The following is a 15,637-nucleotide window of genomic DNA, read 5'->3' on the forward strand; positions in this document are numbered from 1 at the left end:
ATACATTTCCTTGCCACCAAATGACTCAGCCATGAAAGGGTAAGAGAGGGAAGTTGGAGAATTTGGATGCAATAAAAATTAATTTATGCATTTTAATAATATCAGGAAAGACAATTAAAAATCTGTTTCTTTCAAAAGTTTCACATAAGGAACTTTAGTCTCATAAAACTATCAAGGAGATGCCTTAATTGTGTGTGTTGTAGTTGTGTGTATATCCACATGGGTTTGCATATCTTTATTGGTTATAGTTTCGTGAATATATGTAGTAATTTTAGTCAACATATGTTACCAAGGAAAATCTTTCTCCAAAAAGGGGTTAAATCACATGTAATGCCAGCACCTGCGGTGAATATAAATTTTAGAATACATTTTTAATTAAAGTTATTTGTTTTTTATTTATATTTTAATTTTTAATAATAATTTCATTTCTTTGCAGACATATGCACACAATGGCAAGGTACGTATAACTCATCAGAAAAATAATAATCAAGCTGTTAAAAATTTTTTGGGGAATATTTTTTTTCCATAATCACTCGTGTCGAGGTTCGTATGGACATTTTAGCAAGTATCGGTTACTTGACCGATAGATGTATCGTCGTTTTTATGTTTAAGAATTTTATAAGTAATTGAGTGACTTTTGGTGAATCGAAGGTACTATTTCTGAATTTTTAGCCAGTTTTCCGATACCTGCTCTAATTTTTGAAATATTCACATAAAGAAGCAAAATCTGTAAGATACTCCATTTATTATACGAATAGTTAAATAGCCATCCTTCACGAAAGTTATATTTACATAGCAGCATGATAGAAGACTAAAGAAGTTAAACTTCTCGGTCGGCAGATATACAGGGTGAGATAAAAAAACTGCAACAAAGTCACACGCCATATTTTTACATTTTTTTTTAATTTTATTGAATCAAAGAAAAAATGCCATGGAAATACCATAAAATTTTAGAATAAATTTAGATTTGTTCGAATTGGTCATCTTTGGGACGAATTATGACCTTCAAACGGACAATGAAACCGTTACACGCTGCCCGAATGTTGCTCTGCGGTATTTTGGTCCATTCCAGGCGAAGCGTTTGCTAGTCCAACGGATTGGTATCCGGTGGTCATTGTGCGCTGGTAATTAAGCGAGGAACCTCATTTTGTAACCACTCTTGGGTGGCGCGTGAATTAGATAACCTGATTAATTATGTTTATTAAAAAAAAAAAAAAATTGTTTTCTTTTTTTTTTTCTTTCTTTTATTTATTTATTCGTCGACTTGCGACTAAGAGGATGGAACTAAGACTAACTTTTACATTTTTAATTTACTTATTCTACAGGTATTATTTGTTAATTAATTATTGCAGTGTTAGCATAAGTTTATTTTAAATGAAATTTGATTAACACACTTTTGTAAATAATTGTATACTCAGCTCCAGACAGTTTTAACTGGAAAAATAAAATAAAGTCAAACTAAAGAATGTCAAATTCACTTATGCTTACAGTGCAATAATTGTACACGTTTTATTGGCTAATTGTTTCCAAGAACTTATCAATTTTATCAGGGGTAGTATGATTATACGTAACTACTCCCCCCTTTAGACTAGAATTCTCCTGAATTCTTTTATTTAATTTTACAGTTATATATTTATGTTTTGTTATGATTATGAAAATTAAAATAATTATTACAATTACTATAGAAATATTACATACATATGTTATTTTAGTGTGGTATTTTAATTTTCCGATATTTCTTACATTGTATTGATGTTCTTTTTCAATTTGTTCGAACGATATCTTATGTTTAAAATTTTGAGTTTTGTTTGTATTTTCAATTATTTGTCTTTCTTTTGTAATTTCTGCAATATTTGAAAAATAATAATCTTTTATCCTAACTGAACAATTATTAAAATTAATTAAATAATTTCCATTTAACAAAATTTTTTCAAAGTTACAAGTTTGATTTACAGTCGTGTTTATTGCATTTTTAATTATAATTGTGTCTATATCTAACTGTATAATTTCAAAGTCTTTATTTTTTATCAATTGACAATTATTCTTTATTAAACAATGATGACTTAACTTTAAATCTTTTAAATGTTTATTCTCTTCAAATTTATAAGTTTTATTTTGAAATTCAAAAAATCTTTCCATATTAGATTCTATTTCATTATTTTCATTATCTGGTATTGGTACAATAAATCTTAATTTTACTGTTATAAATTGTTTAGGTATTTTTATTCCAAACACAAGATAAGAGTTGTTAAGAAATGTTGTTCCAAACTGAATATATTTAAGTTTGTTATAATCTATTTCATATTTTCTTATTTCTCTACTTGTTAAAATACTTGGGTGTACAATCCCGTATTTTGCAGAAATTACGTTGTCTTGCAAATGCTCTATCTTATTCTTAATTAATTGTATATTAGTCAATTGTTCTAAGTATAAACTTTTATTATTTTCTTCCTCTAAAAATTTGTTTATAGAGTTTAATTCTTGTTCTATTTTCTTTCTATCATTCTTAATTACCATCTTTAAATGACTTAAAGTTATATTGAAATAATCATTAATTACAATCTGTTGATTATTATTTTCCTTAATTTCATTAATATTAAGAAGATGTTCTTGTATGTTCCGTCTGTCTTCATCGTCCATCGTCCCAAATAACCATTTGGTCATACTTCCTATACCGTTAATTAGTCCACGTCTTTTTCTATTTTGTTTGGGTATCAACGTCATTAATTTATTTCTGGCATCTAATAGTTCTAACTCAAGTAATTCTTTGTTTTCGATTTTCATTAGAATAATGTTATCTGTTATGTCATCTAAAATTGTTTCAATTTCGTGAAGATTGATTATATGTAAAATTATGTCCGATTCATTAACAATTTTCTGATTTCCCATGCAAATGTCCATATATCCTCTTTGTTCTGTCAGAAATTTTGTAGTAATTATCCCTCTAGTCTGTGGTATCCATATTAGTATCGTCAGTATTGTCCAAATCTGCAAATTTCAAAGGTCTTTTAATATTGCACGGATGTATTCGCTCCAGTTTTGTCTTTTTATATTTCGGTTGTTCCTTATGTCGGACGGCCTTATAATTTTTTATAAACCCTTCTTTTCTATTTTCCTTATAATCTTCTCTAGAGTTATTTATTTTATCTATTATTTTTCTTTTACTGTCCTCTAAATACTTTCTAACTTTATTTTCATCCATTTTTCCTTGTTGAACCTCTTTAGGAGTACATTTAATAGTTGAGTGATATCGTTCGTTGTAATTTCTAATTGATCTCTGAATTAATTGTTTCACCGGTATTTCCTTATTTGCTTTATACATTATCCTAAACTTTTCCGCAATTGTGTTGTGAAATCGTTCTATGTCGGCGTTTCCCGTGTGACTATTAGGTTTGGTCAGATGCAATTCTATATTTTCATTGTCTAAGAATTCCTTTAATCTAGTGGTTTTAAATTCATTATCGGCTATTATTTTCCTTGGCTTCCCTACCTTTGTAAAATGATCATCTAATTGCTCCATTATTGTTAAATGATTTCTATCATTCAATGGATACGCTGCACCGAATTTAGAAAATTTATCAATTATTGTCAAAAAATGAAATCTTTTAATCACATATGTGTCAATATGTATTATTTCGTTTTTCGTCGACGGTGTTTCTGTGTATGAGAATTTCAATTTAATTGGATTTCTATCATATTTTATCTCCTGACAAACTTCACATTGATTTATAACTAATTGAATTAGTTCCATTAATCTTGGGTAATAAATTTTATTTTTTATTTGGTTATAGGTTTCCTGTATGCCCGAGTGCATACTTTCTTTTACATGATATAATGATATCTGTTTCACCGCCTCCACTTCTGTTTCTATATCTTGAGCCCTGATAGTGCATTTAATAAATTCCACTTGTTTCTCATTAGAGTACATTTCTATTAGTTTTTCCTGAACAGTATTATAGCTTCTCTCCGATACTTCCGAAAATATACCTATTTTTCCTTTGGTAATATACTTTCTAAATATTTCCCCCATTTCGTGAAAATCACTTTCCGCTATGAAAATTATCCTTTTATTATGTAAATGTTTTATTTCCTGAACTTTATCATTTGTAAGTATAATCTGTGTCCTGTACTTATTCACTATTTCTTCTTTTATAAAGAAATGATCTTGTAAATTTTCATCAGCTGAATGAATTGTAATCATTGATACATCATCATCATCCTCAATATTATTTATTATTCTCAATTCTGAATTATTCTCCGAATTTTGTACCTTATCTGAAATGGTATCATCTTCATTATCTTTCTCAATTCTACTTAGAAAATCTGCCACCTTGTTTTCCTTGCCTTTTATGTATTCTATATTAAAATCGTATTCTCCTAATTTCAAAAACCATCGCTGGTGCCTGGGTGACATGTCTTTCCCTCTATATTTTGTGTGTAAAAATCTGATGGGTTGGTGATCCGTAAGTATTTTAAATTTTCGACCATAGAGGTATGGTCTCAAATAATTAACGCTCCATAATATTGCTAGAAATTCTTTGTCCGTTGCCGAATAATTTCTTTCGTGATTGTTAAGCGTTCTTGATGCAAAACAAATTGGATGTCCCTCCTGTGACAGGACAGCACCGATTGCGTAATTCGACGCATCTGTAGTTAATGTAAATTGTCTTTCATAATTTGGGTATCTTAAAATTGGATGAGAGCTAATTAAAGATTTTAATTTTTCAAAAGCTTCTATGTATGTAGGGTCCCTTAAATTTATTTTTACACCTTTCTTTAAGTATTTTGTTATTGGCTGTGCGACTTTAGCATAATCTCTCACAAATTTTCTATAATATCCCGTTAACCCCAGGAAACTTTTGATTTGTTTTTCTGTTTTAGGTAAATCTAATTCTTGAATAACCTTAATTTTATTGGGGTTTGGTTTTAGTCCTTCCTTTGTCAGAATATGCCCCAAAAATTCTGTCTCTCTTTTCATGAAATTACATTTGTCGATTTGTATTTTTAAATTTGCCCGTTCCAATACCGTGAAAATGTCCGTTATGGCTTTAACGTGTTCCTTAAGAGAAGTACTAAAAATAAGTATATCGTCCAGATAAACTACACATGTTTTATTAATGAAATCTCTTAGTGTTTCATTCATTAATCGTTGGAATGTCGCTGGGGCATTTTTTAACCCAAACGGCATTCTTATGAATTCATATAATCCGTGAGGTGTCACAAAAGCTGTTTTCTCTCTGTCCTGTTCTCTTATTAGAATTTGATGGTATCCCTTGGCTAGATCCAAGGTAGTAAAATATTGTGCTCGTCCTAGTTTATCTAAAATTGAATCTATGTTCGGTAGTGGATATTTATCATCGATCGTCACTTCATTAAGCTTCCTATAATCTACCACTAATCTATATTTACGCTCTCCAGAATTATCTATTTTCTTGGGTACTACTATTAATGGGCTTGAATATCTTGAACAACTTTTCCTAATTATGCCCTGTTCCTCCATTTCCCTGATCTGTCGTCGTACTTCTTCTTCATGTTGTGGCGGATATCTGTATAATTTGGAATTTATCTGTTCATTTGTTGTCGTTCTTATTTCATGTTTTATTGTCATTGTACTTGTCAATTGGTCCCCTTCTTTAAAAAATATTTTGTCGAATCTTCTTAAAATTCTCGTAACTTCTAAATGCTCCTCTGCATTTAAATGATTCAACTGAATTCTGTCCAAGTCAACTTCCAGTTTTTCCAATGAACATATTTCCAAATCCTTATATGGATTAATTAAAAATTTTGTAATCTTGTTATTAAATGTTATGTGTCCGTCTATTAAATTTATCATCGTGTTAAAATGGTTTAGTAAATCAACTCCTATAATAAAATTGTACTTTCTTCCTTTTAACTCTTGCATTTTCCACTTAATTTTTGTATAATTTGGTAAGTTAAATTCCATAGGTGCGTCAGTTATAACTTCAAATTTAATTATGTCCTTCCTAGTTATGGTGCTAAATTCTATAGGTTGTTTTAGTAAAACTCGTTCAAAATCTTTTACCTTACTGTCAATCAGGCTTAAGTTTGCGCCTGTATCAATCAAAGCTTTATATTTCCTTTTATTAATCGTAATGGTTATGGTAGGTAAACAATCGGAGGTTGTTTCCGAAAAAAATTATTTTGTCTTTGGTCTTGTCCGTTATCCTGATGTAAATTTGGTTCAGAGTTTCCTACTACTCGATAATTATCTACTTCTATATTGTCTATTTCCATAGGTTCCTGCTGGTCTTGCCTAGGTTGATTCAAGCGATTTTGGCTGAAATTTGGCCTAGGGTTTCCTACCTGTTGCTGAAACCTTCTGAAATTTCCCGACATATTATTATAGTTACTTTGTTGGACTCTATACTGTCCTGAATGATTAAAATTTCCATTTTGATTCCTATTATTATAGTTATTATTATAACTGTTATTTTGTTGGACTCTATACTGTCCTGAATGATTAAAGTTTCTATTCCTATTATAGTTATCGTTATTATTATTATTATAGGTTTTATTATTATCATTATTATTTCGTTCTTGTCTAATATCCGACCTAAAATTATTTTGTCCTAACCAATTCCGTTGATTATATCCCTGGTTATTACTGTTAATCTGCGGATTAAAATTATTCCTATTTTGCGACCGATTTTGTCTAAATGTTACGTCGTCTTTAGTCCTAAACTTCCTATATTCTGGCCTAATGCATGTGTCTTCAAATCTCCTTCTTGTTAATATTTTTAATATATCATTAATGTTTCTTTCTTCGTAAATTTTGTCTAACAGTGTACCTTGTGTCATTTCCTTAACTGTATTTACTAAAAGACTGTCCACGTTTGATAAGTCAATATAGTGGTCATTTCGGTAATAAACTATTAACTCATCTGCCTTATATTTTAGATTCTGCAACTCTATTATTAATTCACTTACCGAATTTACTTTTAAGTTGGCTATCATCCTATATATATTGTGTGGTTCCACGTTCGGTCTATACCTTAGTTTTAAAGTCTCTTTGATTAGTTGCCAGTTGTCCGGTGTGGGTATGTTTATTATGACGTCTTTAGCTTGTCCCTGGATTATTTTATAGAATATTGTTCTTATGGCCTCCTTCTTAATATTTTCATCTTGTATAGTTGACAGCAAGTATTCAGTGCTACTAAAAAAGCTGTTCACCGTTACTTCTCCGGTGCCGGTGAAAATGGGTAGATGATTTATCGTTTTTAAAATGTTGTCTTTTGCATTATTTGATTGTGTATCATATAACACCGGGTTACGCTGTTGTTGTTGTAGTTCTTGTGTTTGCTGTTGCAATTCTAGATATGCTTGGCGTAACCGTTCCAATTGTTGATCCTTTCTGGCTAGTTCTTCTGCCACATTTACGGATGCGATGTGAGCTTGTTCCTCCATTCTTCTTCGTTTGTCGAAGACTTTTTGCCTTTGCGAATACACTTTTAAAAGAAAAAAAAAAGGATTGACTTCCTTTATCTAGTGGTGTCCACTTAACTTAAATGTTCACTGCACTATTGTTTATTTTAGTGGTGTTCAATTTTTTGAATTATTCACTGCACTATTGTTTATTTTAGTGGTGTTCAATTTTTTTTGAATTATTCACTGCACTATTGTTTATTTTAGTGGTGTTTAATTTTTTGAATTATTCACTGCACTATTGTTTATTTTATAATCCTGGAGGGTCCCGTAGGATTCGCAGAATTTATTTAATTATTTATAATTTAGGTACGTTTCACTGGATCCTTTTTAATTCCTAAAGGATCCTACCGACTGCGCCAATTAGATAACCTGATTAATTATGTTTATTAAAAAAAAAAAAAATTGTTTTCTTTTTTTTTTTCTTTCTTTTATTTATTTATTCGTCGACTTGCGACTAAGAGGATGGAACTAAGACTAACTTTTACATTTTTAATTTACTTATTCTACAGGTATTATTTGTTAATTAATTATTGCAGTGTTAGCATAAGTTTATTTTAAATGAAATTTGATTAACACACTTTTGTAAATAATTGTATACTCAGCTCCAGACAGTTTTAACTGGAAAAATAAAATAAAGTCAAACTAAAGAATGTCAAATTCACTTATGCTTACAGTGCAATAATTGTACACGTTTTATTGGCTAATTGTTTCCAAGAACTTATCAATTTTATCAGGGGTAGTATGATTATACGTAACTCGTGCTGAGTTCTGTTGGAATGTCCAAGGCCTGTGGCCAAAATATTTGCGTGTCCAAGGCTTTATTATATCTACAGAATATGTTCGCGATAATATTCGGCATTTATTCTGATGCCACGGTCGATTAATACGAGCGGAGAAAACGGATATTGGGTGAGGGTATACAGGGTGAGATAAAAAAAAACTGCATGCAAATTCAGACTGCTCTTATTTCCAAGTTATTCGAGATGGAATTCATGCGTGATAATGTGATTTCCTAATATTTGGCTGGAAAACCGAAATATGCTATCGTTAGAGCACTCCAGCATTTCTATGGGAAAAAAAATTTTGTGCCTCGTACCATCGCTCATTACCTAGTAGCGTAGCCCGACGTCAAGGAAGTGGACGGAAGAAAAGCAACATCAGCAGAAATGGTTCGAAAAGTAAAGAAGCTACTTGATCGAAATCCGCGTCCATGTGGCCGAAAAATGGCTCATAAGCTGGGGGTGTATTAAAGCCTTGGGCACGCAAACATTTTGGCCGCAGAACTTGGACATTTACACACGACTCAGCATCTCGCTTCATTTCCAGCACACAATGGCCACCAATATCTCCGGATACCAATCCGTTGGACTTTTGTGTCTGGAGTATTTTGGACAGCAAGGTTGGCACTAAAAAATACCAAAGTGTCGATCACCTCAATCATGCGCTTCGCCGGTAAAGGGCCGAAATACCTTAGAGCAACATTCGGGCAGCGTGTGACGGTTTCATTGCCAAAGGTGACCAATTCGAACAAATCAAAACTTATTTTGAAATTTGATGGTACTTTTGACATTTTTATACCCTCCACCAAAAAAAGTATGGAGGTTATATTAAGTTCGTCATTCCGTTTGTAACTCATCGAAATAATCATTTTAGACCCAACAAAGTATATATATTCTTGATCAGCGTAAAATTCTAAGACGATTTAGCCATGTCCGTCCGTCTGTTGTAATCACGCTACAGTCTAAACGAATTAAGATGGGAAGCTAAAATTTTGCACAGATCTCTCTTTTGTCTGCAGGCAGGTCAAGTTCGAAGATGGGCTATATCGGTCCACGATATCGTATAGCCCCCATATAACGGTACCCCCGATATTCGGTATTTTGATGATTTTAGCCACATTTTTCAATGGAATTGTCTGAAAATCCGCACAAGTAGTTCCTTGTGGGTACTTTACCCCCTGAGAGAGAAATGTCTGTACAGGTCCACGATATCGTATATCCACCATATAACGGTACCCCACGATATTCGGTATTTTTATGATTTTACCCACATTTTTCATCGGAATTGTCTGAAAATCCACACAAGGAGTTCCTTGTGGGTACCTTATACCTCGGCAGAGAATTATCTATATAGGTCTACGATATCGTATAGCCCTCGTATAACGGTACCCCCGATATTCGGTATTTTGATGTTTTTAGCCATATTTTTCAACGGAATGGTCACAAGGGGTACTTTGTACACAAGTGGTTCTTTGTGAACACTTTACCCCCCGACAGAGAATTCTCTATATAGGTTAACGATAACGTATAGCTCCCATATAACGATACCCCGCGATATTCGGTATTTTGAAAATCCACACAAGGAGTTCCTTGTGAGTACTTTACACGCAGACATAGATTTGTCTTTATGGGTCCACAATATCGTATATCCCCCCATATCGGTTCCTTCCTATATTAGATATTTTAAAGATTTTAAAACAATTTTTAATGGATTTTATTTTTTTTGAAAATTTTCTAATTCGTTCCAAATGGTGGAGGGTATTCAAAGTTCGGCCCGGTCGAAATTACTGCTTTTTTACTTGTTTCTTTTAAAATAAAATGTAAAAATTATAGCGTTTGACTTTGTTTATTTTTATCTCACCCTGTATATATATATATATATATATATATATATATATATATATATATATATATATATATATATATATATATATATATATATATATATATATATATATGGGAGCTATAACCAAAACTCAATCTATTTCTATAATATTTGTCAGATTTTTTTCTACCAAATTTTGTACCTCTTTCCGAATTTCATTGGAATTGGACATACGTATCGCGTTTGGTACATCAAATACATGAAATTGAAATATGTATTTGAGCTATATCCAAATATGAACCGATTTCAATATAATTTGGCAAATTAACTTTTGTTTCAAATTCTGTTACCCATTCCAAATTTGGAGACTTTATTTTTAATCGATCAATATATATGTGCATATAAAATGTAAATTTTTGGGAGGTACCTACGATTCTGATGATATATCTCCAGTTCAAAGTGTATTTTCAAAAATATATATAGCCTATGTTACTTTCATGCGATGTTGTAGTATACTTGGAAATTTTCTGTTCAGCGGTTTTCGAGTCCATAAATTTCAAACATACAAAAATTTTCCTCTTTCATAGATATAGATAATTTTGTAGAATATTTTGAGCTCTACACTTCCAATTAAATTGATGTTTTAATTATTTTAAAAATATGATCAAAAATACCCTTTGTTGATTCACCTGGATTCAAAAATTTCCACCAAAATATTCCACGCATTTTTATCTGCAATATTGCCAAAGTCACTATATATATATTCCGAAAATCACCAAAGGTGTAGATGAGATGGAACTTGCCCCTCTATTTAGGTTTCTGTTTCTATCTTCCTTTTTAGCCTTCTTTCATAATCTGCTGGATTGTTTCCCGTAATTATTCGAAAAAGTGTAATTCATCCAACAATCAATATTTCAATTACCACTACAAGTACTGTGCATTCGAGTGTGTCTACCACAAATGTATTTTGTATGTCCGACCTTTTGATTGGTTCACGTTTCAAAACAAAACATTCGAAAATGTTCTACGAAAATATCAATGCCGTACTTAACAAAAATAGTCGCAGTTTTTCTCTCAAATGAATTTCGAGAATTATCTTACAAATTTTCTCAGAGAAAACTGGTTCGCCCTCCTAGGTTGTTGATGATTTTTCTAGATATCTGTACATATTAAAAAAAAGCACTGACATTGTGAAATTGTAGCCAAAACAAAATTCAACGATAACAAAATAAACCCCCCAACAAGAAAACATATTGTGTAGAAAACAGGAACAAAAGTAAATCGAAAGAAAACAAGATTAGCGGTGGTTAGCGAGTGTAGGCATGGGAACAAACAAAAATAGAATATAAACAAATCATAAAAACCAAATTTGTCGACCAAAAATTTGTGGGGTAAACGATAACAATGCCGAGAGTATTTGTTCCTCAGAGAGAGAGAGAGGGGGAGAAAAAATTAACGCAATTGCAAGTATTTTTTTCTTTGGCCTTACTATGCCACAATTTTATTAAATATTATTTAATTTCATAGATAAGATTTTTTGTTTAAATTATAGTGTAATTAGGTATCACATTAATTATTATAATAATAATGGAAAATAAAAATAATTCATGTTTTATGCGTTTGATTTTTTTTCATTATTGCTAGTTGTAAGCCAGAAAAAGAATATTTATTGGGGTTTTTAAATTTTTTAATATATTTTAAATAATAATATTAATCAAAAACAAAAAAGGGATGATTGTGAATTTCATATAATACTCAAACAATTTCGAATTGTAATTTATTTTAAGCAAAAACCAGATCAATTGACAATTGTGTTCATTTAAATGCTCAACAAAGAGTAGATAGATAATTATATGATTGTAGAGGGCTGATAACGACTAAGACCGGCAAGCTGTTAATTCCGTTTGATGTGGGGACCCTCCACTTTTTGTTGTTTGCTGTTGTTTATTCCTTTCCCCCTTTTCAAACTCTTTTGTTGTTACTAGATGGTGGTTTCTACATTGATGATGTTGTTTGAATTTTTGTTAAATCTCATTTATTAAATTTATTGCTTTTGCAAATATTCATCGAACAAGTAGACAGCCAATGAGGGGTCTTGTACGTTCATCAATTTGGACAAATCGTTGGCATAACCAGACAATTTGCGTACGGTCTCAGCTTGTTTGGTCAAGAAGTTCTCTTCAATGTAGTGGGCAATTTCGGGATCGCGTTCAGTGGAGTGGAGGGCACGGGTGTGAACATGCATGGCACCAGCACTCAAAGTCTTCTCGTTATCCAAAGCCATAGCCAAAGAGTGCAATTCATCGACTTCCATTTGCATGCGTACCTTGGAGACGGTGGCAGGGCTTTCGTGGACGGTGTTGAAGTTAACCTTACCACCACGGCTGGTCAATTTCTTGATCAAGGCAATGGTATCGTCGAAAGAACGATCGGACAAGCCTTGGTACAATTTCTGGAAGCCGGGACGATTCTTTTGGTAGTTGTTGAAGTAGGTGGCCAACAACAAGTAGTCATAGGATTTGGTCAATTGAGAGTTAACATAGGCCTGAACTTCGGGTTCAATGTGATCGATGCCACCCATGCGGGCATTGCAAACATTGGCACCTACAGAGAGAGAGAGGGAAAGAATAAAAAGCAAATTAAAATTAGAAATTATACAGTAACATAAACAACGAGGAGAGGATAGTGGGAAAAAGCTCTAAAATAAAAAATGCACTTTAATTAAAAAAACTCATGCGACAATTACTTTCAAATGCGACAGTTTTTTTTTTTTTTTTTGCTTGCCTTAGCAGAGATTCTTATCTTTCTAAATCGGGATCACCCTCAGATGTCAATTTTAATAAGCATAGCAAAACTGATTAGAAATTTGCTGATTTACGTTGTAGACACTTTTATGTTTTTGAAATGGGTTTGAAGGTTAATTGATGTTATTAACAATAATATTTTATAGTCGTTGTTGTATAACAGTTTTTCAAGAAAAACTACAATGTGGCGGATCCAAAGAAATTCATATTTGCAAAAAAAAAAAATATATAAAATATGGGAAACGAAATAATCTGTGTCGAAAACTGGCAATTGATATTAAAAACATATCTGGATCAAAACGTGATTTTTACTTTAGTATCAATCGTCATCTTACTGTTGCCTACCTCACGATACCGTTTGGGCCAGTGTCCACATCGGTGATAGAAAGGTTTTTTCAGAATTATTTCCCGGGGTGTCTAGCCAGATAATTATAGGATTTTCAACCTTTGTTTTGCTATTTTGATATGACTAGCATGCCATATTGATTTGAAAAATCGAACGAATGAGGGTAGATTTAGAATTTATGGGACCATTTCAGTTCGTATGTGACCGGTTTCATTCAGAAATTTGATTATTAGCAGTCAAAGGCCTCAATTTGATGTAAATAGCTTTTATTTGTTTATTCTAAAACCCTATGTGACATCGAATTCACTTCCGGGAATGCAGGTCGGCAAGAAGTTGATTTTTTCTAATAGAATATGTAAATAAGTACCACTGTGCTCACTCCGACTACTTCCCTATTAAATACTGCCTCCTGACACTTCCTACTGTTAAAAAAGTAATTGTCGCCAAACTACTCGGAACTCAAAAATAGATATGAATTCTAAACAAATGCTCTTACTTTCACTAGCAAACATTCCCGCAATTGCTTTGTGTTTTTCAATTTTTTTTTTCAGATTTTTAATGATAAAAAGAAATAGAATAAAAAAAGCAACCGGATATTTGTGGTTAAAAATGTTATAAAAATGTTACAGAGATAAAAATTTAACAGAGTATAGGAATGAAAACAACAACATAACAGAGGACTCTCTTGTTACAATTTACATCAATGTAATCAGCTAACATTTTGAGGAAATGTTAACTTTCTCACTCGTTGCTGTTGTTCACATTACATGCTACACCTAACATCCATAGCAATGTTATGTTAACAAAATTTCCATTATTTTTGATTTTCCAATATGAAAATCCTAACATAGCTAGGCTACTTGAATATGAATAAAAAAAAAAACAACAAAATACTTACCAGAGAGAGTGGAAGAGGCACAAGCTCTGACAACATTATTATGACAGACTTCCTCGGTTTTAACTACGGCGCAAATAGCGGCGAGCACAGCAATGGCAATCAACGACTTCATGTTGTTTCTCTCGTTTTTCTTTTTTCTTTGTATACAAGAAATCTATACAGACAAATGACAGAAAACAAAGAAAAAATATTTTAATTTTATTAACAAATCTTCACAACAATTCGATTAATTAAAACAATTTTCACTAATTAATTTCATATTATTACTTCGTTTAATGTTAACCTCTTGTGTTCTGTGTGCTTTCTTCAATGGAATACAATTTACGAATAATGATTTTTCTCTTGCGACAATTGCTTTTTAAACAGAAAATTATTAACAAGAAGAAATGCACACACCAGCAAGTTATTTTATCACATCAATTGTCCAAACTTTGTTGCAAAGCATCAAAGACGCAAAACACAAATCAAAACTTACTTATGTTTCTAATATTTTAATTCACAGATTATGAAATTTGATGTGTTGTTCTCCACACAACAATAGTTTGTTTTGCTTTTTTCTGTTGTCTGTTACTGACTCGTTGAGTTGACTTTTTCAAACTGCCTGTTTATACTTTGCCTGAATCGATACTTGTAGTTGCTTTGGTCCCCCATTTGGACGTTGCTGTTGTTTTGCACTCATTCACACTCTCTCACATTATCTTGCTCCATGCTCTCGCTCCCTTGCGCTCTATACAATATGGCGTCCATTGTTTTTGTTTTGGTTTGCTGTGCACACACCACTGACGGTAGGGTATCTACTTTAATTCAGAGTAGTAGTGATTCATACCGTTACAAAAAATTTCAGCATTGTTGTTGTTGGTGCTTTTTGTTTGTAGGGTTGTCGTTTGACAACGATAATCATATTACGTAGTTCTTTCGTACACACGATTTTTTTGTCAATCAATTGGTTTCAACATGATAAATTGATTCCCACTCTATAACGGTGATGGTATTTTCTAGAACATAGCAACAAGTGATAGACAAACGCAAAAAGAACAACTAAGCAAGAATAATGGCGTCTGCAATGTTGCTAGTTTGCAATTATGCATGTGATGAAAAAGTGCAAAATTGAAATGATGAAATTCATCACAGTTTATGGAAATGTCTGTTATCACAAAAAATTCACATGTTCTTTTTTTAATTAAATTACGAAGGCTGTCGAAACATGGACTTTAGGCTTGCTTTTGTAATTGGACTTAACTTTTTTTGACTTTATTTTGTAATATGACTAGGATGCTCTAATATGAAATATAAATAATATAATAAATATTACAATATCTCCCAATGGTCGGTATTTAGAAGATTCTAGTTACATTTTTTAAACGGAATCGTTTCAAATGTCGTATTTGAAGTTCGGAATCGGTACTACCATGGCATAATTACAGAAAATAGAACAAAGCAACCATATAAATACAATTGTTTTTCTTTGGTATTCTTATTCTTTCAAAACATATATACATTTTGTGTATGTGTGTGTATTGTTTTGAATAAAAACTAAAA

At 31.8% G+C, this 15,637-nt stretch overlaps 2 protein-coding genes and 1 long non-coding RNA gene across 6 annotated transcripts in view; 1 reads left to right on the plus strand and 2 right to left on the minus strand.

The window, feature by feature from the left end:
- The window catches only part of LOC131802333 (uncharacterized), a 116,433-nt gene extending 115,976 nt beyond the window's left edge, over nt 1-457 (plus strand). The window contains exon 3 of the long non-coding RNA XR_009342159.1: nt 437-457. This is a non-coding gene — a long non-coding RNA (uncharacterized LOC131802333). The remainder of the gene's footprint in view (nt 1-436) is intronic.
- Nucleotides 458-6,088: 5,631 nt separating this feature from the next.
- LOC131802334 (GATA zinc finger domain-containing protein 4-like) lies at nt 6,089-8,104 on the minus strand. Its single transcript, XM_059122454.1, has 2 exons — nt 8,025-8,104; nt 6,089-7,466 (listed from the first exon to the last, which is right to left on the minus strand). Coding segments are annotated over exons 1-2 (1,350 nt in total). The 5' UTR covers nt 8,026-8,104; the 3' UTR covers nt 6,089-6,117.
- A 3,681-nt stretch (nt 8,105-11,785) lies between these two features.
- Nucleotides 11,786-14,732, minus strand: LOC101898813 (uncharacterized). Of its 4 annotated transcripts, none has more exons than XM_020034922.2 (4): nt 14,574-14,732; nt 14,099-14,252; nt 13,697-13,723; nt 11,786-12,654 (listed from the first exon to the last, which is right to left on the minus strand). In XM_020034922.2, exons 2-4 carry the CDS (start codon nt 14,208-14,210, stop codon nt 12,095-12,097), a joined length of 699 nt encoding a protein of 232 aa, XP_019890481.1. In that variant the 5' UTR covers nt 14,211-14,252; nt 14,574-14,732; the 3' UTR covers nt 11,786-12,094. The 4 variants fall into 4 exon arrangements, with proteins under 4 accessions (XP_019890481.1, XP_019890482.1, XP_058978452.1 ...); XM_020034923.2 differs by lacking the exon at nt 14,574-14,732 and adding an exon at nt 14,366-14,489; XM_059122469.1 differs by lacking the exon at nt 14,574-14,732 and adding an exon at nt 14,382-14,397.
- Between the last annotated feature and the right edge of the window lie 905 nt (nt 14,733-15,637).

The sequence above is a fragment of the Musca domestica genome, unplaced genomic scaffold (genome assembly GCF_030504385.1).
Source record: "Musca domestica strain aabys unplaced genomic scaffold, Musca_domestica.polishedcontigs.V.1.1 1, whole genome shotgun sequence".
Classification (NCBI taxonomy): domain Eukaryota; kingdom Metazoa; phylum Arthropoda; class Insecta; order Diptera; family Muscidae; genus Musca; species Musca domestica.